This window comes from Bidens hawaiensis, unplaced genomic scaffold (genome assembly GCF_021521415.1).
Source record: "Bidens hawaiensis isolate Kalapana, Puna unplaced genomic scaffold, B.hawaiensis_p1.1 tig00014902_1, whole genome shotgun sequence".
NCBI classification, from domain to species: Eukaryota; Viridiplantae; Streptophyta; class Magnoliopsida; order Asterales; family Asteraceae; genus Bidens; species Bidens hawaiensis.
The window spans coordinates 176609-199773 of record NW_027492320.1 but is presented as its reverse complement, the minus strand read 5'-3'; the positions used below and the strand labels follow the sequence as shown (position 1 = coordinate 199773).

Genomic DNA, 23165 nt, shown 5'->3' with positions numbered 1-23165 from the left:
CAATGTCACCTTGACAACCACTGTGTTAGGAATACGCTCCAAAAAAGTATCTCTAATCAATAACCATTATAAAGAAATTGCAATCCTTTGCAAAAAACAACACAAACAACCAAACATTTACGTGGCTAGAGAATCTCTAATCAAATAATCAATAACCATTAAAATAAGGAATGCAGTTAACTGAAAGCTAAAATAAACGCATACCTTATACTGAATGTAGAAGACAACACAAAATCCAACGAAAGCTGTTGAAAACACAATAAACAGTTAACACGGATTACCCCAAACAAAATAAAACCAAGAAACGCACGCACATAGCCATAAACAATCTATCAAATCTAAAAGACAACACTAACATTAATAGTCAGTTTAGACCGCCGGGAAACCAACAACATAAGTGTACTGACATGAGAAGATAAAAAGATACCCATGTCCGTTTATTTGTATTTTATTTTTATATCAAAAACACATTCTTATATTAATCATTTGAATTCTACTGTTGTATAAATTAAATTTATCATAAACAAAGAATGAATTTAAGGTTGATTTTGGAACAAACAGTAAATTAAGTGTTAGTATGTCATATGGGGGTTTCTCAATAAACCCAAAAAAATTAAATAAATATTAATATTAGTGCTATATATTCCTAAACAATGCATATGAGGTGACAATTGCTAGAGTAAAGGCCCGATCCAGCATCGAAGCCTACAGATATAAGCATTTCATCATACACCTCATGTGCATCGCAAACACATGAAAATCTAAAACAAATAATATATACAAATTCATCATACCTTCAAAAGTAAATCGAAGCCTAGAAAATAAAAATCAAAAGAACAAAAGGGCCTCTAATCTAAAATAAATAATATATGACGATGATGATTTTACGTATATTTAAAGTCTTTTTATTTGTTTCTATTTATTTGTTTGAATACTTTTAATTAAATAGATAAAATGACCTATTTGCCCTCATGTGCAAGTCACGTGACATGACTTAACAAAGAAAAGTTAACTAGGTTAGGGTTAAATGACAAACACTGTTAGATTTATAAATGTAAAGGATAAAACGTATCAATTTTGAAGATAAAGGACAATGAGTGAAATTTGCTACAAACATAAAGGACAATTTCTGTAATTCTGTCTTTTCAATGAGTGAATACAGTTTCTTTTCTTTTTTTCTTTTTTTGTTGTTTAACAAAATTTAGATAAAGATTAAAGAGAATGAAGCAAAATAGTAACATTTCTTGTAATTTTGAAAATTAGTCACATTTTTAAACATGGTTTTATAAAAAACTTGGTTGACCTTCCTCATAAGCATTCTTAAAATACCATATCACAATTAATCATTACTATAAATCAGTGTGCTCATTCCAACTTGATTAGATTATGATGCAAGTTTATAACATGTCTTTCTGATTTGATTCATTTCTTTGGTTTATATTCAATTTTTTTTATCTTAATTTGTATATTTTCCATAATAATATTTTTCTTTTAAACATCACAAATTAACCTTGTCTTATTGAAGTACAAAATAGCATGTGAATTTTGTTTTATACCAGTCAACCAGGACAGTTATAGATGTACAAAATGGCATGTGAATTTTGCTTTATACGAGTCTACTAATCATTGAAATACAAAATGGCATGTGAATTTTGTTTTATACTAGTCTACCAAGACAATTTGTTATAACTGATTTAAGCCCTAGCTTAGCCCTAAATTTTTTTGAGTTCCCATTTAATATATGATAAATCTAATTAGTTCAAAAAAAAATTAAAATATTTTTTTATTTTTGCATTAATTGATTATGAATGTTCTGTATCACTAAATGACAAGTATATGAATCTGTCTTTCACAATTATTACTGGTATGATATTTGATGAGTGTGTATGATTGGTAATCACGTTGCCATGGATTTTAAGACTTGCTTATTCCTTTTGATAATTTTTTCCATGTCAAATCAAAATAGGGAAAATGGTCGAGTGGCCACTGGTGGTGTGAATATACTCATTTGGGTGTTTTGTGCTTTATGATTTTGTATATTGTGTTCTTGAAAAGTTGAAATCTTGAACTGTGGTTTCTTTAATCTTCCACGGGTTTATGATTCTTAGTTTGTTGCTCTATTTGCTTTTTATCTTTTTTTTTTTTCTGCAAACTTGTGATAAAAAGAGACCGGAAGCAATAACATTAACATTACAGATAAATTAAGAAACCTGGAAAATTCCCTAGTGGATACTCAATGATTTTATATTGTTACTTTCTAAGGAATTCGTGAATAGTCAGTTTTATCTTCACATTACTGATGTTTAAGCACTCATTTGTTTGAATCCAAACTGGATTCATGATAATCATGTATTCTTATGTTTATTTGCGTGTTTGTGCTAAGTAATGCTGACTAGATAAATAATTGTTTAAAAGTTTAGTAAAAACAATAGTATATATAAAAACGACAAGTAAAATTGTTAGATACAACATAACTTAAACAATATAAAAAAGGGATTACTCTATAAAATAGAAACTAATTTTGAAAGTTGTTCCAATTAGGTCACTGATAAAAACTTTTGTTCTAATCAGGTCATTGAACTTTCATTTTTGTTCCAATCCTATATATTTTACCTAGATATCAGGTAATCTAGGTTTTTTTTTTAATTTTTCAATGTTTTTACTTTGCATAATAACTTTTAAAGGTTGCGAAAATTAGTAAAAATGCGAAATATAATTTTAAAATTCCGAAAATTTGCAAAAAAAAGTTCGGAAAATTGAGGTTCGGGTTAGAACGGGTCAAGGCCGGAACGGATCAAAACGGGTTTCGGGTCAGTTTTTTAACCAACGAATCAGCGCGTTTTCAACACGTTACAACTCGTTTTAACATCAAAAGCTCGTTTAAGCGATTTTTCAGTTCGTTTCAGCACCTAACAGCTCGTTTAAGCGGTTTTTCAGTTTGTTTCAGCACTTAACAGCTCGTTTAAGCGATTTTTCAGTTCGTTTCAGCACTTAACATCTCGTTTAAGCGATTTTCAGTTCGTTTCAGCACCTAACAGCTCGTTTAAGCGGTTTTTTAGTTCGTTTCAGCACCTAACAGCTCGTTTAAGCGATTTTTCAGTTCGTTTCAGCACCTAACAGCTCGTTTAAGCGATTTTTCAGTTCGTTTCAGCACCTAACAGCTCATTTAAGCGGTTTTTCAGTTCGTTTCAGCACTTAACAGCTCGTTTAAGCGGTTTTTCAGTTCGTTTCAGCACCTAACAGCTCGTTTAAGCGATTAGGTGAAGTGACCTGATTGGAACAACTTTCAAAGTTTGATACTATTATATAGAGTAATCCCCGTAAAAAATGCAATTCGCATACAATTTTTAAACTCAATTTTATAATAGTAGTAATAGTTTATGCTAAATTTTAATGGATAAACGTTACCTACTACTTTATTAAAATGAATAATTTTTGAAAATTTAATGGCCACAGAATGTCAAAAACTAGTGTCTTCAAAGAGTAAAAAGAAAAAGAATTTAATAAATATGAAATCACTCTTTTTATCACAAGAAACTCACCACCTTGTTCTTCATTTTCTACACTTCTCTCTCTCTCTCTCCCCCTCTCCTGTATATAGCTCTCACTTACACTTTTATTCATGCTTAATGAGAGAATAGTTAAGAGTTTGAGGTGCATATTCCGGTTAACATAAAATCCGACGATCGGAGGTTGGGCACTTGAGCTTTAACAAGAATATCGGTCTATTAACTACACTAAGAACATAGGTTGAACACGGGTCTGACGGTGGGCCTTTGCCCACCGTCATTTGGCCTTGAATCTGCCCCTGTCGCGGAGGTGGTGAAGGTTCTGGCGACTGCGGTGGTGAAGATACCGAAGGCAACGACGATGGTTGAAGTTTGGTGACCAGGATCGATAAACACAAAATAATAGTTTAGATCATAAGCTCGATCTTTGTAATTCTCATTACCTCGAAAATTACAATTCTTAAACTCACCATAATATAACCCACAAGCTCGGGTATGTATACTAGTTTAAACATGAAAACCTAATTAGACTAGAATACAAATTCCTTATCATACGGAAATACTAAATAGTAAAACATATTTAAATAATAATTAATAAATAAATTCCTTGTTGTCCAAGTCATTGGCTCAACTTGTTCATCAAGTAATTTACTTCATGTAAACCAAGTTACGTGCTCAACTTAATAAACACAACACCAACTCATCATTGACTCAATGGGTCGATCTAACGGAAATTACGTCCAACAGTGGTGAAGGTTCTGTCGACGGCGGTGAAGGTTCTGACGTATAAGCTAGGGCGGCGTTAGGGATTGCTACTGATGCATGCCAAATTGGTAAATTTGTGAAAGGTTATGGTGCCGTCGGAGGTAAGAAGTCTGAAAATGATATGAAGGTGAAGGCAGGTTCCGTCGAAGGTGGTGAAGGTTCCGGCGGCGGCGGCGATGGTAAAGGTTCTGCCACCGTCGGTGGCGTTTCTGGATCTATTAAGAAGAAATTGTCTGGACTAACCCTGAACAAGGCTAGGGCGGGGTTAGGGATTGTTGCTGATGCATGCCGCATTAGTAAGTTTTTGAAAGGTTATGGTGTTGGTTCTCGTAGCATCGGAGTGAATGATGAAACTAAAGTGTTGAAGGACGGTGTTAGGAATGGGAAAGAAACAGATTCGGGTAGTGATGAGGAGAGGGCTAGTGAGGATGGTGCTGAAGAGAGTAAAGAAGATGGTGAAGATGGTTAAGGGGCTTCTGTGGAGAAGAAAAAAGGTGATTCGGATGATGAGGGTGGTTCAGGTGAAGTTGGTTCGGATGTTACTCTGGATAATGCAGATATCTTGAACATTTTTAACAATTGAGTGGGGTATCATTGGTAGTACTTTGGTATAGCTTTTGGAGGGGGATATAAAGTGATTGGAGGTAGGTATAGGTTAATATTGACTGAACAATTTTGATTGTGAACCATATTATATTGGAGGTATGGGTAGTATATGTTGAACAATCATTTAGTTGATGATATACTGTTTTGGTAAGCAATATGAAATTTCATTACTTGTTTTAGTTAAGTACCCTTGAAACATGTTTGTTGATTACTTGATTTGTTTATTTGTTTGTTTTTCCTACTTTGGTGCCAATGTTGAGACATGCCACCGTGAAATCTTGATCCGTTTGCTAAAAGTGAACATGTTTACTAAAAATGAAAAAAAATCAAAAATACTATAAATATAGACAAGTCAACCTTGATCTGTTTACTAAAAGTGATATCATGTTTACTAAAAATGCAAAAAATCAAAAATACTATAAATATAAACAAGTCAACCTGAAAAAGCTTTCAAAAGATACCCATGTAACTACGTAATTTTACCGATTTAAAGATATATCTCAACTCAAGTCTGTAAATTTTGTGTTATTGTATAGAAAATTTACACCCTAGAAAAAATTAATAAAAAACAAGAAATAGTCTAGTGAAATAAAAGAAGCATATTTGGAAGCTTATTAAAAATGTTGGAATAATTATAATGAAAATGAATTTTCCACTTATTAAAAATGTTAGAATAATTATAAAAGAAGCATATTTAGAAGCTTATTAAAAAAATAAGAAATAGTCTAGTGAAATAAAAGAAGCATATTTGGAACTCTTGATCATCTTTAATTGATTGGGGTAGCATTGTGAATAATTTGGTATAGCTTGCATTGGAGGGATATAAAGTGACATTGGAGGTATAGGTTGATACTGTGACTTTTGATTGAGAACAATTTTGATTGTGAATAAAATACTAAATCATTTGTGAACCATATTGGAGGTATAGGTTGATATAATAATTTGTAGCCACTCAATGTTCTTGATAAGCAATTTGAAAATTTCATTACTTGATTTAGTTAAGTATCCTTAAAACATGTTTGTTGATTACATGATTGTTTATTTGTTTGTTTTTCCTACTTTGGTGCTAATGTTGAGACATGTCACCAATGATGCTATAGGAAGGAGATATACGTAGGGGTGACAATTGTTATTTAATGGGTTGGTTGAATGAATTGTATTAAAATGTAAAATCATGAGTCAGAATGGGTCAAACTAAAAAAAGAAAATAATTGAAATGGGTCAAAATGGGTTGACATTTATCGGGGTTTTTTTATGGAACGAGAAAAACGGAGGAAATCTTTTAGTATTTTTACTTGTAAAATTTTTGATTCATATTTCGAGTTATAACTTTTTTAATTATATTTTTTTTTGAATTTTTCTGTGAAGGATTTCTGAAATCTCAACCCATTTTGACTCATTTCAAAACCTATCATTAAAATTCAAAAAAAAAATAAAAATAAAAAATCATAACTTGGAATATAAATCAAAAACTAAAAATGTAAAAGTACTAAAAAATTTCCTCCATTTTTCTTGTTCCATAAATAAAAACTCGAGAAATGTCAACTTGTTTTGACCTGTTTCAATCAAATTCTTTTTTTAGTTTGACCCATTCTGACCAATTATATACATCTGAATACAACTCATTCAACCTAATGAGTCATATTTGTCACCTCTAGATTTACGCAAGCCAGAACATATATTAAATAAGAACAACAAAGGGTTAACTAATCATTATTCCTCCATGTTCCCATAAGTAGAATAAATTTGATGGTTTTGGGTTAACAAGAACAAGATTTGCTTAGCATTTGAAACGTAAATCTGATTATTTTGGTTAAAATTATCCATCTAAGTCCAAGATCTTAGGTAAATTTGATGAATTACCCCCATTTTTTGGAAAAAGGCTTTATGTGTCCATACTAGTAATTATTCTTAGGTTGTCCACAATGATATCCCAACATGTGGATTACGTGGCAACGTCCCTTTAAAATGTAGTGTTGGTTAAGATAACATAAATATATACGTAATGTTTATACTTTTAAATCATTATTAATATAATTAGTATTTTACAATGGCCTATATTTATACTTCTACCAAAAAAAAGGTATTCTGCCCCTCAAAAGATCCGCTCATGTCCGTCTACTTGTTATGATTTAGCTTACTAACTTCCGTCAATGACATTCACATGAGTCACTAAAAAAATGCTTAAGCTTTCTCGTGCTCATGATTCAAATGGCGTCCATGGATCCGTGAATGGGGTTAACGGAAATGAGCTACTTTAGTACTTTCTAAATGACGGCAACGTAGGGCGCTTCTTTAAATGGGATTTACGAACCACCCAAAACCAAAAAAGCCTCCTCTCTTAATCGCTAACATAAACTAGTTTCATACACATCCGGTATCCGGTGGATGGGTAGTTTAATGTCAAAATGACAAAATCATAATTATTTGCATTTTAAACTAAAGCAATATATATGTTTAAGATACAAGTTCAACACGTTTAGTATCAACACAAATTGAAGTAAATGAATTAAATACAAGGCCCGACACCCCGCTAGACCCGATTTTTTTTATAAATTAAATGTATTTTTATTAAAGCAATATGTATATTTAGTGTTTAAACTCAATTACATAACCACTAGCTTGGTCTAGTGGCAAAGATGTATTACTCTCAACTAAAATGTTATGGGTTATAGTCTCATTTGAGACATGTTTAACCATATTTTTATACAAAATTTTTTACACTACCCAATTTATAACCAAGTAAGCTCGTATAAAAATTAAATTGTTTAAACTCAACAAAATACTTTTACTTAAAGCCCAAAATTTTTTTGGCATTCTCGAAGCCGGCCCTGATCTCAATTCTACCTTTGAAAAGATATTAAAATTGGTTATGTTTATTTATTAATGCGTTAACTCATCTAATCTATCACACAATGACATATTAACTCCCATTATGAGATTTACAATATTAAATTCGTCAAAAAGTTGTTCAACTGACATCTCAACCACTCTTTAAATTGATGCCTTTCAATGGGGAAAGAAAAATGGTTAACTTGGTTCACTCTTAACAAGTATATAACAGGAATTGAAATGCATACCCCAAATTCTTTTTAGTAAATAAATTCAACCAAACAAACTCAAATCTCTCGTTCCCACAACACCTTAAAAGAGTGATATTCGACAAGTTTAAGTATAAAATTACATGAAACAAATAAACATTCACAACTGTATATAACATTCACAATTAGTATTTTGTAACACCTATTTAATATTCATTACTAATATCATTATTTTTATTTATCTATTTTTATTACCATCACTTTAAGTTACTATTACCTATTTAGTTATTTATTTATTATAGGGATACACTTTTCCTTTATAGTCTAAAGGTTTAGTGTTAAACTTTATGTTTCTTTTACTTGGTTTTATGCATATGGTCTCCGAGCCGAGGGTCTCTTTAAAGATAACCTCTTTATCCTTTGTGATAGAGGTATGATCTGCGTATATCTCATCCTCGCCAGATCCCTGCTGAGGACTTGTTGTTGATGAGATTTCTGTATGGTTGTTGTTATATAACATGCTTTCCATAGTCTATTTTCCCTTTTCTTTCATTACCACATAATTATCATATCCACCATGGACAAATGTTTATCATACTTCCTTTCTAGAGTTTGAGAGTTTAAATTCTAAAAGGTGTGTACCATATTTTTTTTCTTTTAATGTTTTAAATATACATTATCATAAAGCAGTATTATTTATCATGATTTTAATCAAGCAACAACATAAAGTATTGTTATATGAGTTTTAGCTCAACTTGCATTGAAGAGAAAATGAAGATTTGGAATAAAGACTGCAAGTCTGAAGCCGATACCAACCGGGTTTTACCCCAGTGAGTGAGTTTCCCAGAAATATGAGATGGTGGGGCTGGACTATCTAACGCTGTTTGCGATCGTGGATAGTGTCGCAAACGAAACGAACAAAGCCTTGTTCATGTTCGTTTGTTAAGGAATTAATATGTTCACGAACAGTTCACAAACACTTACTGAACGAGATATTATGTTCGTGTTTTTCATTAAGAAAATGAATGTGTTCACAAACACAAATAAATTTGATGGAGACTAGAGATTGAGATCAATGTATTCAGCAATAAGAAAGGAAATGAAAAGAAAAAAAAATACAAAAACAATGTGAAAATATGGTTTTTTTTTATTTTATGCTACGGGTAATACATTAAAAAATATATAATGTGTTGGTTTCTCAATCTGTCCCGCCCACACGAAGTCCCTTTAGGGAAAGATTTAATGCACCCAAGCACACTATCAACGTCCGCAATAAGGGGATGCTCAGAAAGTAAGGAAGCATACATAATCGGAGGGGCCATGATGGAATGCTTAGACAACAATGCGTCCAAAGTATCCTTACCGACATGTGCGACCCCTGAAGAGCATAAAACTTTGACCGCAACAATGAAATGCACGTCCGCAACTTTCCGCAAACATTGTTTAACATTGGCGCACAACCAGAGTTATCAGACTCGGGGAAAAACGCATCACCACCCGGGGCATCACCAAAGGGTTGGTTAAAAAGCGATAGGATAAGCTCAAAGAAACTGTCACCGTCACCCCAAGATGATAGCGACCGTTGAATACTTCAGCATTGCAGAGACTTTCTATTGCCAGACCTGCGTTGTTGATGATTAGAAGGTCTGAAAACTCGTAATGCGCAACATGGTAACAACAAAAGTTTCACCCACACCTCAACAGACTCTAGTATAGCCGTCACCTTACCCAGAGCACCCACTAAGGCCTGGGAAAAAACCATACGACAACTATGAGGAATGTTTTAACAGTCGTGATAGGAAGAGTGAAGACACGCTCAAGGAGAGCTACATCCATCCCCACCGCGACAACTTCCCTCCAACATGCTGACGACAGATTAACTCCATTATGAGATTTACAGTATTAAATTCGTCAAAAAGTTGTTCCACAAACATCTCAACCACTCTTTAAATTGATGTCTTTCAATGGGGAAAGGAAAAATGGTTAACTTGGTTCACCAAGTATATAACAGGAATTGAAATGCATACCCCCAAATTCTTTTTAGTAAATAATTTCAACGTCCGTTAGTTGCTAAATTCAACCAAAGAAAGAGTGATATCGATACAAAACCAAATTCAAGTATAACACATTACATGAAACAAATAAACATTCACAAATCACAACTATATATAACATGCTTTCCATAGTCTATTTTTCTCTCTTTTTGATTACCACATAATTATCATATCCAGCATGGACAAATGTTTATCGTACTTCCAAACTTAAAAGTTAAATTTGATAGTGTATGCTTGCGTTAATAAATATAGTCAACACATCATTGTCATAATATGTCACCTTTCTAGAATTTGAGAGTTTAAATCCTAAAAGATGCATACCATATATATATATATATGAGAGGGTTATCCTAAAAATAAATAGTTTTCTAGGAAGACTAGAAATAAATCATAGCCATTGGATTATGTTGATCAATGGTTGAGATTTAAAACTACAAAAAACCGACATAGTTTCCTAGAATTACTCTTTCACCATTATAATCGACATAGTTTCCTAGATTTATTCTTGCACCATAGTTTGTAATGTCAAATGTCAAAAAATTGTCGGTTCTTACTATTTTTAGGAAACTCTTTATTCTTATTTAAACCCTTTTCTCTCTCTCTCTCTCTCTATATATATATATTCTTTTAATGATTTAATTTTACATTATCATAAAGCAAATATTATTTTCCATGGTTTCCATGATTTTAATCAAGCAACAACATAAAACTAGTTTATGAGTTTTAGCTCAACTTGCATAAGAGAAAAAATGGAGATTTGGAATAGAGGCTGCAAGTTTAAAGCCGATACCAACCGGGTTTTCAGTGACCGTTCGATTGATGAGTTTTCTCAGGAACATGAGATGGTGGTTTTGGACTATCTAACGCTGTTTGCGATCGTGGATAGTGCTGCAAACGAAACGAACAAACATGAACAAAACCTTGTTCATCTTCGTTTGTTAAGGAATTAATATGTTCACGAACGATTCACAAAAACTTACTGGACGGGATTTTATGTTCGTGATTTTTCATTAAGGAAATGAATGTGTTCACAAACACAAATAAATTTGACGGAGACTAGAGATTGAGACCAATGTATTCAGCAATAAGAAAGAAAATAGAAAAACAAAATACAAAAACAATGTGAAAATATGGTTTTTAATTTTATGTTACGAGTAATACATTAAAGAATATAAAATGTTCATGAACAACATATACAAAACATGAACGAACATTGATGAACACATTACCGAATGCTCACAAACACAATTGACCGAACAATGGCTTTGTTCAGGTTCGCATGTTTAACTAAGACCATGTGTAACAGATGAAGCCTCTATGGGGGCATTTTACGTCATGTGACGTCACGCCACCATATGACACCATATGAGTGTTTCTTTTCTTTTTTTTTTTTTTGCTAAAAATGATGTACCTGCTCAAACCATTACCTCATTATTATTAATTTTTATTAAAATATTATTAATTTTTATTAAATAAAATAAAAACCCACCAATCATCTCCTTGCTGGCGCTTTGTGGGAAACACTTTCTCCTCCAAAGCACCTAATGTTCCCGGTGCTTTGGGGCGCCATGAGAGTGGGAAGCGCCCACTTCACATGATGTAATCGAACGGAATTTGTTGTTCATGTTAGTTCATTTATTAAACGGACATATATAAACGAACTTATGTCAAACAGTTCACAAACTGTTCGCTCGCTGAACGTTTAGTTTGTTACTGCCCTAATCACAGACATAAGAGGTCGTCTTTTGCCATTGGGCTTTCGGGTGGGAAAAAAAAGTTAATAATATTGATAAGCAAAATTTGGTAACAAAGTAAAAGGTCGCGGTGCCCTACTAATCCTTGTTATCCGTCGTCTGCTTTTCTTCTTCACTTGTTTCCAATCTCAAACCCTAGACTCAATCAATCAATCAATCAATCAATCAATACATTATTTTATCACTGTTGTTGATGACTTCTTAATTACTTTTTTACACAAACCCACTATCTTATCTTAATTAATAATTATTCCCCTTTTTATCTATCCACTTCTAGGGTTTGTTCTTAATCAACCAATTCTTAATCTTCATACCAAAGTTTCTGTTTTTCGAATCTGGGTTTTGATTTTGATGGATCTAAGTGGGTTTTGAGGATCTTAGCTTTTGATGCCGTGAAACTGTTTCAACTAATTAACTTGTAGTTGAGTTGGTTGTTTGAAGAATAAGTTAGGGTTTAATAATGGATCATGTGATTGGTAGCAAGTTTAAGCTTGGTAGGAAGATTGGTAGTGGATCTTTTGGAGAGCTTTATTTAGGTAATAATAATTTATTTAATTTTATTTAGTTTTTTTTTTAATATTCTATGGTTATGTTGCATTTGTGATTGGTTTTGTTAATATTATTACTTGCAGGAGTGAATCTTCAAACTAAAGAAGAAGTTGCTGTCAAATTGGTATGTGTTTATGGTTTTTTACATTTATGCATGTGATGCATATTAATCATATGTAACTGTGTTTGTTTGCTTAAAGTGGCAAGTAGATTTTGCTATTTAAGGTTTTTGTGTTCTGTTTTGTGTATTACTATTTATGTTATGTGGAAATTTTTTACCAAGTTATGTTTTTAGAGTTTTAAGTTTTAATTAGATTGGAAGACTGTAAATGAGTATTTATAAGGATATAGCTACATTTAGCAAAGTGAATGAATTTAAAACACTTTATATATATAAATAGAATTATTTCAAAAGTTACAGAATTACCAAAGAGTTAGCAACTAGTAGTGAAATTTGTGCTTAAGTTTGACTAAACATAAGAGTAATTAGCTTACATTCAAATGTAAATGCCGTTAAGTTAATGGCTACAGTAACAGAGGTAAAATTTGAGGCTATAGGTTGACCAAACATAAGAGTAAATGACTTAAGTTTAAATGTAAATGGAAGAGTAAAGATCAGTAACTTAATACCTCAAGTAACAGGTAGTAATATCATTCATTTTTTTAATACTGAATTTAAAATTTAATTGATTTTACAGCAATGGCTAGTCAAATAAACCAGCAGAGTAATCAGCTAAAGTTCACCTAAAATATATTTCATTGCTCTTTTCGTGTGTGTGTGGCCTTATTTTGTATGTGTTCTCAGGAATCTGTTAAGACCAAGCACCCGCAGCTTCACTATGAGGCCAAATTGTACATGCTGCTTCAAGGAGGAAGTGAGTTTCATGTTTTTTTATTTTTTATCATTATTCTCATCTTTCTATTTGTATATATATATTGTTTTATTTATGTCAAAACACTAAAGAAACTTATCGTACGCTCTTTTTAAACTAACACAGCTGGTGTTCCACACCTCAAATGGATTGGAGTTGAAGGAGAGTATAATGCTATGGTCATTGATCTTCTTGGACCAAGTTTAGAAGATTTATTTAATTACTGTAATCGCAAGTTCACTTTGAAAACAGTGTTAATGCTTGCAGATCAGATGGTACGTATCACACCTTCTGTAGCTAGTTTAATTGAGCATACTGCATCAACATTTTTTATTGCTTTACGCAGATAAATAGAGTTGAATATATGCATTCAAGAGGTTTTCTTCACCGCGATATAAAACCAGACAACTTTTTGATGGGTTTAGGACGAAAGGCAAATCAGGTATTCTAGTTCACAAGTTATGATCTTTATAATGTTAAATTTGGATAGTTTTGTTTTAAACTTATTTATCAACATATGTCTGTTTGTTTATATTGAAACAGGTTTATATTATAGATTATGGTCTTGCAAAAAAGTATAGAGATGCTCAGACACACAAGCATATACCATACAGGTTTGGAATTGATTATGCCAAAACTTGAATGGAAATGATATTTTTATATTCTTTATTTTGCTTGTTTTGTATCATAACTAATATTTTCTTGTAATTTTTATCAGGGAAAATAAAAATCTTACGGGTACAGCCCGTTACGCGAGTGTTAATACTCACCTTGGTGTTGGTAAGTAATTATGCTCGTTCGGAATATTCCATGATTATAATATTTTTAATAATAATTTTCTCGGCTCAAATTATTTGTCATGATTTTGGTTTATTTATAATTGTAGAGCAAAGCAGGAGGGATGATCTGGAGTCTCTTGGTTACGTGCTCATGTATTTCTTGAGAGGAAGGTTGAATATATAACATTTTATTTAATTATTTCTTTTTAAAAATTTCCACTAACATTATACCTGTGTTTATGTGGTTGCAGCCTTCCTTGGCAGGGTCTGAAAGCCGGCACTAAGAAGCAAAAGTATGATAAAATTAGTGAAAAGAAGATGATTACTTCTATAGAGGTATTCTTAAGATCAAACATATTCTAAGCACTTCTTGATTATAATTAAGTGACATGGGAATCATAAGAATGCTCATTGTTAACTTCTTAATAAAGTGACTTTTAAATGAACAAAATCTACAGGTGCTCTGCAAGTCTTATCCAACCGAATTCACATCGTATTTTCATTATTGTCGATCATTGCGGTTTGATGACAAACCAGATTACTCTTACCTGAAAAGGCTTTTCCGGGACCTCTTCATTCGAGAAGGTGAAAGTCTGAATACTGTGTTTTAAGAGAATTTGTTGTTGATTCTCAATTCTTTATCATCACATAAACTATGCGTTATCATCGTACCATTATTATTCTTATTATTGTTATTGTTATTGTTATTGTTAGTTATTGCTATTGAAATAGATCTATGCGCGGTGTTTGTGTTTCAGGTTATCAGTTTGACTATGTTTTTGACTGGACTGTTTTGAAGTATCCTCAAGTTGGTTCTGGTTCCAGTTCTAGAGGACGGGTAAGAATTTCTTATATTATTTTTTATTTCATCAATCATTTAGATGTGCTTTCTGTAATTGTTAACTTCTACTACAAATCAGACTGCTGGCAAATTACCACTGAATCCAGGGCCTTCAGCAGAAAGAGGAGAAAAAACACCAGGTATGTTTTTTTTTGTTTATTTGCACTCTACTTTTTTTTGTAACTCTGTATTTAGGAGTTTTTTTTGTGTGTTGGTATATATATGTGTGTGTGTGTGTGTATACATATAATGTCAAGATTCTTTATGGTTTGTTTTGAATAATGGATGGTAGCAGGGGTGTTCAATATTCGAATCGGACTTGAAAATTTTGAAATTTGATTTGAATCATATTCGGGATTGTCGAATTTATTTCGAATCTGAATCCAGCTTTAAAATATCAGAATCTGAATATTTGACATTCGATTTGTTGAACACCCCTAGATGGCAGTGTTTGTATAATTATAACTTACAATAATGTGGGGTGGAAAGCCTGGTGATAATTTATATTTATATGTTTTAGTGAGAGCAGAGGTTAAAGATAGATTCCCGGGCACAGTGGAGTCATTTGCTAGACGTTCTGGTTTGCATGGTGATTATACAAGACACAGATCATCAGAACACACAACACCATCTAAAGAAGCGGTGGGTTATTTTAATTACATAACAAAATAATTTCATTCATGCTTAAAATTACATTTTCATTTGTGTATTCAGCATGGCGAGTCAGACAGAACCCGCATTACACGAACAAGTAGTACTTCAAAGCGAGCAGTCATATCAAGCAGCAGACCAAGCTCATCTGTCGAGCCAAGTGAGAGCCGGTCGAACCGGCTGGGTTCAGGCAGCGGTCGCATATCAACCACTCAAAGGCTCCACTCACAACCCGGGTTCGAGTCCAAGTCATCATCTTTCACACGGGCGGTACCCTCATCAAGAGGTGGTCGTGATGACGCCATGAGAAGCTTTGAACTGTTAACTATTGGCAAGAGGAAATAAAAAGCCGGTTGTTTGGTTGTGGGCTCATCCGAATAACCGTTCTCTCTCATTACAACAGAAATCTTTAAGAAAGATTTATTCCTGATCTTGCGGCTTTGAAGGAAGAGTGTATCTCACTTCGAGGTGGATGTTCATATGCTCTTGTCAAAATGTTTATGTTGAAGAATCATTGAAACTGGATTTGGCTTTTTATTTTCTTGTATTTATGTCTAATCAACCCTACAATTATGTCAGTTCACTAATATTTTGTGGATTAAATTTGAAAATATGGATATACTCTTGTTTTATTTTTATGCGTGTGATATTTTTCTTATCAATGTTATATTATATAGGTTTTGTAAAGGTTCCATTTCAAAATTTTTGTATTTAGCAGTTATTGTTAAAGGCAGACAATGATCAAGCAAAGAATATATTTTTTTCTTCAGAGGCAGATAGAAGAATATATTTTTTTCTTCAAAAGCAGATAGAAGAATATATACTGCTGCTTTTTCTTATTGGCCGACAATTGATGCTTTGAGTGTGCAAAACAATACTTGACATGTTGGTCATAAATCTAAATGAACCATTCACAACTTTACCCGTACGTTTCATCAACAATCTCACCTCTACAATCATGGCTGAAATGGTGGTTTCTGCGTTCGTCAATGTGCTCTTTGATAAGCTGGCCTCTGCAGCTTTGAAAAATTGCTCGCTACAACGGAATTGATGCTGAGATGAAGAAATGGCAGAGATCCTTGAAACAAATCCAACGTGTGCTTGCTGATGCTTCTCAGAAGGAGATAACCGATGATTCTGTGAAAAAAGGGCTGAAAGATCTGCATCATTTAGCTTATGACATAGATGACGTACTCGATGGTTGGGTTACCGAAGCCATGAGTCGTGAGTTCACCCACGACTCAAGAACCATCAGCAGCAAGGTAAGAAAGCTAATCCCATGTTGCACAAATTTCTCACGGAGTACCACGATGCTTGCCCAGTTAGATGATATTAACAACAAACTAGAATATCTAGTTAAGCAGAAAGATGATTTTGGTTTGAGAGTAGAGGTGGATTCCAGGCCAAAAATTAATAACAATAATAATAATAGAAGATTACAATCGTCTGTTGTTGATCTATCTGGTATTGTTGGAAGGCAAGCTGAGAAAGAAGCATTGGTCCAAAATTTATTGTCACTGGCTGCTGAACCATGTGGTCAAAACTATGGCGTTGTTCCCATAGTTGGTATGGGCGGGGTTGGGAAAACTACTCTTGCAAGACTTGTGTATGACGAAAAAGAAGTCAAGGATCACTTTGAACTCAAGGCATGGGTTTGTGTCTCCGATGAGTTTGATGGATTTCGTATAAGCAAAGAGATCTTTGAAGCTATGGCAAAGATAAACAAAGAGTTTACAAATTTTAATTTGCTTCAAGAAGCCCTTAGAGATCACATAAGGGGGAAACGATTTTTATTGGTGTTAGATGATGTATGGAGTGAGAGTTATGAGGATTGGAAAACCCTGGTTGCCCCATTTCATGCATGCGCTCCTGGAAGCAAAATCATCATGACAACACGGAAGGATCAATTGCTCAAATAGTTGGTTTGCAATCCTCTAAACAAGCAATTGCACAGCCTGTTAGACGACGATGCTCTGTCTTTAGTTGCTCGACATGCATTAGGTGTAAATAACTTTGATTCACATTCGTCACTCCGACCATATGCTGAAGGTATTGTGAAAAAATGTGGGGGACTACCTTTGGCTTTGATAGCAATTGGCAGATTGTTGAGAACAAAAAATGATGAAATAGAGCACTGGAAGGAAGTGTCAAACAGCGAGATATGGAGACTAAAAGATGAAGGTGGAATTCTCCCGGCCCTTAGAATAAGTTACCATGATCTTTCTGCACCCTTGAAGCAGTTATTTGCATACTGCTCCTTGTTCCCCACAGATTACCAGTTTGACAAAGAGGAATTGGTTTTATTATGGATGGCCGAAGGATTTTTGCATCTACCAACCCCAAGCGGTTTAACCGAAGAACTATCGGGTCATATATTATTTGAAGAGTTGTTGTCAAGGTCATTTTTTCAACGTGCGCCTAATAATTAATCGTTGTTTGTGATGCATGACTTGATAAATGAGTTGGCAACAACTGTTTCTAGTGAGTTTTTTTAAGGGTAGACAATGAGACAGAGAAGAATATTAAGAAGGAAATGCTGGAAAAGTATCGTCATATGTCATTTGGTAGTGAGGATTATGTACCTAACAAGAAGTTTGAGGCATTTACAAGAGCCAAAAGTGTAAGGACATTCTTGGCAACGTCTATTGGGGTGGATAACAAATGGAAACGTTTCTACTTATCAAATAAGGTTCTTGTTGACTTATTTCGTGAGTTATCATTATTAAGGGTTCTATCCTTGAGTAATTTTGAAATAAGCGAGGTACCAGAGACCATTGGTACTTTAAGACACTTGAGGTATATTAATCTATCTCGAACTAGAATCACACATCTACCGGAAAACGTGTGCAATCTCTATAACTTAGAGACATTGATCCTAGTCAGCTGTAATCAATTAAATCAGTTGCCTAATAACTTCTTGAAGCTTAAAAATCTGCGACATCTTGACATTAGAGACACTCCGTCTTTGAGTCAAATGCCATTAGGGGTTGGTGAGTTGAAAAGCCTACAAACCCTCTCGAAAATTATCATCGGAGATGAAAGCCAATTTAAAATTTCCAAACTTAAATATTTCAATAATCTAAGTGGGAAAATTTCCATTTTAGGTTTGGACAAAGTGGAAAATGCAGTTCAAGCACATGAGGCGAACTTCTCACAAAAACAGTTTAGTGAGTTGGAGCTTGTATGGAGTGATGAGCCATATGGTTCAAGAAACAAAGTGCTTGAAAAAGAGGTCTTAAGGAGAAAAGATACCAATGCTTGAAAAGGTCTGGATATACAATTGGGCGAATCTGAAATCAATTAGTGAACTCAACTGCTTGGTTCGCCTCACAGAATTGAGAATAGAAGATTGTGAAAGTCTGGAGTCATTTCCTGACTATGAGCTTCCCAATGTGACCTTGTTAAAGACACTAGAAGTAACAAATTGTCCAAGAATGGATGCTTCTTTCCCTCGTGGGCTTTGGCCTCCCAATTTATGTTCCCTAACAATAGGTAAGTTGAAGAAGCCCATTTCAGAGTGGGGGCCACAAAACTTTCCCAGATGACTTGTGGAACTATGGTTAGATGGGTTCGGGGATGCTTGTAGTAGTAATGAATTATTTTCTACTCGTCATCTTCTTCCTTCCTCTCTTACTCAACTTACAATTACTAAATTTGAGAAATTGGAGTCATTTACGTTTACGATGGGATTCCAACACCTCCAATCTCTCTTTTTTGACGATTGCCGCAAACTGAAGAAATTGCCGCATCCACAACACCTCCCCTCCCTCCAGCATCTCACTTTTAGTCATTGCCCTGAAATGACGGATCTACCCCAAGGACTGCTTTCTTCACTTTTGAGATTACAATTCCTCAATTGCCCAGGTCTGAAAGAAAGATACAGGAAAGGAGGCACTTGCTGGAACCTCGTCTCCTGAAGAAACATTAAATGACCCCGGCAGATTATGGATAATCTTGGGTTAAGTAGATGTTTCCCACGAGGGTTAGGTCCGGCAAAGATGGTTATTCTTCTTGACCTGCAAAACAGACACCGTGAGCTCGTCACTGAGAGAGGGGGGGGGGGGGGTTCCTCCTTGTGACCACCCTCCGGCGTGAGAATCAGACTAGATTGCTCTGAATATAAGTGTATATTAAGAGAAATAGATGGAGAAGATCAGATGATGATATACCGTTCCAAGGTGTTGGAGTATTTATAGCCGAAGGTAGGTTTCCAAGCAGGTACGCCCAGCTGTATAATATTCCTTTTCCACCAACTACGGGCTATGTACGTGCCACGATGGGAGTTGGTGGGTAGGCAGCGGCTGATAGTGACATGGCCGGCTGTATACTATTCCTTTTCCACCAACTACGGGCTATGTACGTGCCACGATGGGAGCTGGTGGGTAGGCAGCGGCTGATAGTGACGTTTTGTACTAGAGCGTACTCCTCCTCGTACTATTGTCGGTGAGCTGTCACCCTGTGATTGGTTCATGGGCTGCTTTGGTCAGATCTTGTCTATTTTGTCCATACCTTGGCAGGTATAGTACAAAAGATCTTCCAGAAGCGTACGGACTGGCTCTTTTGGGCGGGAATATTCCCGCCTTGCTCATTCCTTCTTCCGGTGACATTGCTGAAGTATAAGAGTTAGTGCCTCATGCGTGTAGCCTTACCGTTAGTGCGGGTAGCCTTCCTTCTTGGCTTGTACCCATAGCTGTGGGAACAGGCAGGGTACTGTACCAAGGGAGGCTTTCCTGCGGGAACAGCTGGCTTACTGCGTGTAAGGTCTTCATCTCTCTGAGCATGGTGGCTCCTGCGGGACCAGTTAGTCTTTGCGCAGACGTACCTCTTCAAGGTGTGACTTGCGGGTCCAACTGGGCTTTGCGGGGACCTACCTCTTCAAGTCCCCCCAGTCCATTGTTCTTCTCATGAATTGTTAATAAGTGAGGTGAACTTTTGGACTTTAAGCAAGGGGTTTTAAAGAGGTTTTTGTTTTTTAAGGTTTTCCGTGGGGATTCTTCCCGCGGTTTTCCTAATGTCACTTGCAGAAATTCCCGACTTTTCTGCCTGATCTTTGGTTATGATGCGGGTAGGTGTTTAACCTCTTCGCAAGTCGGGAGCGTTGACTTTCACTTGTATAGACTCTTCACGAGGTTTTGGTAGTTTTGGACATAGTGATCAGTTATGTTAAACTACCAATTCCACCTTGAAGTTTCAAACAATCTAGTTGTCCACGTTCCCGCCATGCGGAGGTGTTATTTCCCTTTCCACAAGCATGGCCCACAAGATCCTTCTTGGCTTCAATTCCCTGCAAGTGCTAAGTATGTGAAGGGTTTCGCCTTGACACTGTACCCGCACTTGTCTTATGGTCTTTTGCTTCCCAAGGTGAGGGGGTATATTCCCTCTTATTTTTGAATCTTTTTGAAATTCGAAGAGTTGGTGAAAGGATAAGAACAGTCCAAACTGTTGAAGGGACGTTAGCGTCTTCCGACGGTTTCTTCTGACAGTTCAGGATGTGCAGGAAGTTATGGCGACGTGACAGTATATGGTCATTCCAGACGCTTTTTCAGGCGCGTGGGCGCGAGTTTCTGGGCGCGTGGGCCCGAATTTTACGGCACACGTCCTGTGCCATAGCTGTTGCCAGCTTGCGCTTTCCACGTGTCGCCATTTCATTGCACCTGCGCTTTCTCTCTCCTCCGCATTAAATTCATCGCATTCATTGCGATGAGTATATAAAGGGGGGAGAGGGTGCATTTCAATTCACACCTTCACTTCACTCTTCTTCTTCTAAGCGATTTCCGGCGAATACTCTAACTTTTCTGTCGAGCATTCTCCTGAAATCGTTCTCTTTCCTACCTTAAAACATGTCTTCCGTTCACGATCCTGAGGTTACTGCCGAAGAGTCCGACGTATACCCTGAGAACCCGATGTCCGCGTCTGACAAGGACGACAAGAGTACTGCTGGCGAGTGCCAGTGTGCTCTTTCTGTCGATTTGTATCACTACATCGTCAAGAAGTTCATGCTCGAGCCCTACGAGCCTGAGTTTCCAGAGCCTCACCAGACGGTGTATGATGCCCCCAAGGGCAAGATAGGGGTTTATGCCTCATTCTTCATGTATGGGAATCTCAGATTCCCATTAACAAAGTTTGTATACCGTGTTTTGGAGAAACACGGTGTACACTTGACGGAGGTACACCCAATGGCGATCGCTAAGGTCCGCCATTTTGAATGGGTGTGCCACATTCTGGGCATCGGGCCCCGTGTCGACCGCCTGATGACCTTCTACTCCTGGAGGTGCATCCAAGGCTGGTATACCTTGGTCACCCGGATCAAGGGTTTGAAGATCTGCGCTACCGAGCGCAGTCTTCGGTCTTGGAAACGTGAGTTCTTTTACATCTCTGCCCGTGTCGTCCCCATTGTGATGACATTCAAGAACAGGAGAGCACTCCCCAACCTTCACGCCTCCAACTACCAGGAGACGGAATGGTTTACCAAGATCTCCCAGATCCAGACTCCGGTTTACCGCTTTGCGGAGTCTGGGATGGTGATGCTCGGGATGAGCCGGGTATGGAAGGATGCCGGTTCTGGGACGCCGCAAGTACCTATCATCCTTGAATACGGTTTGAATTCTACTCCTTACGGTATGCTCCGTCTTTTTTGCTGGCTTAGGGTTTTTCTTCTAACTGTTTCTCTTTTTATTTTCAGAGGGGAACAATTTGCAATCGCTTCTGCAACCGCGGGAGACTGGTGGTCCCGCTCGACTGGGTACTCATGATCTCGACGAGAACGAGTTGCCCATTTTGGAGCGAACGGCGGATAAGTTCGTGGAGGTTTACCCGCTGGGCCACGAGATTTTGAGCGCCACGCGGCCAGGTAAGGGATTCTTTAATCCTCGCCCTCTACATGCTCAGACTTCTGCTGGAGTTCCTCTGATTTTGTCATCTTCTGATGAGGAATCCGCAGATGGGCCTGTCTTCGTGAAGAAGAAGAAAGCTGCCGCCGTGAAGGGCAAGGCAAAGGTTACCTCCGCCGTCGACCTAGGAAATCAGTCTGACTCCGAGACTGAAAGCGAGGGGGCGGCGAGGAACCCTGGTGGTGGTGAGACGATTGTCTCGGAGGTTGAGACAGCTGTCACCTCCGAGCCACCAAGTTCTACGATGGTGACTGGCGTGAAGAGGGCAGTTCCATCGGGTTCGTCCCCGCCCGTCAGAACCTTCAAGATTAAGAAAACCCGTAAGTATACTTTTTATTTATCTTTCCCGCGTTTCTTTCCGCCATTGTTTTTAATATTGTTTTATCTTCATGCAGGCGTGGATGCAACCGCATTCCAAAGTGGTGCGGGAAGGAGCAGTTCTGGACCCACGACGGTAGGTTTGGTCAACCTACCTGAGGCGATGATCCAGGCGGCTACGCCTGTTTGCACTGTTGGTTCAGTTGCTCATCCCGTTGAGGCAACTGTTCCAATTGTGACGTCATCTCCGCCGGCTGTCAGTGCCATCTTCACCACATCCTTCACTGAGCCGGCGGTGATTTTTTCTGCGGGCTCTTCCGCAGCGGTGGCAACGGTTGTGAGTTCACCTCCAGTGAGTTCACCTCCGATGGTCTCTACCGCGGCGACTTCAACCATGCCTCCTCCGGCACCGACGACTACCTCGTCCATGGCCGGTTCATCAGGTATGTTCAGGGTTGGGGCTTCTAGCCAATCTTTGCCTCTTTCCCATCTCCCTGACCTCTTGGATGGATATCCCTTAGGTTTGGGTGATGGGT

At 36.5% G+C, this 23165-nt stretch overlaps 1 protein-coding gene and 1 pseudogene across 1 annotated transcript; both read left to right on the top strand.

Moving 5' to 3' along the window:
- The first annotated feature begins 11813 nt into the window (after window positions 1-11813).
- On the top strand, window positions 11814-16053 carry LOC143548063 (casein kinase 1-like protein 10). Its single transcript, XM_077039329.1, has 14 exons — window positions 11814-12265; window positions 12362-12402; window positions 13084-13153; window positions 13277-13425; window positions 13497-13592; window positions 13694-13764; window positions 13869-13930; window positions 14037-14100; window positions 14181-14265; window positions 14388-14514; window positions 14688-14767; window positions 14850-14910; window positions 15291-15412; window positions 15485-16053. The coding sequence occupies exons 1-14, from the start codon at window positions 12190-12192 to the stop codon at window positions 15764-15766; spliced, it is 1386 nt and encodes a 461-aa protein (XP_076895444.1). The 5' UTR covers window positions 11814-12189; the 3' UTR covers window positions 15767-16053.
- A 326-nt stretch (window positions 16054-16379) lies between these two features.
- Window positions 16380-18683, top strand: LOC143548068 (putative disease resistance RPP13-like protein 1; annotated as a pseudogene).
- Window positions 18684-23165: the final 4482 nt, after the last annotated feature.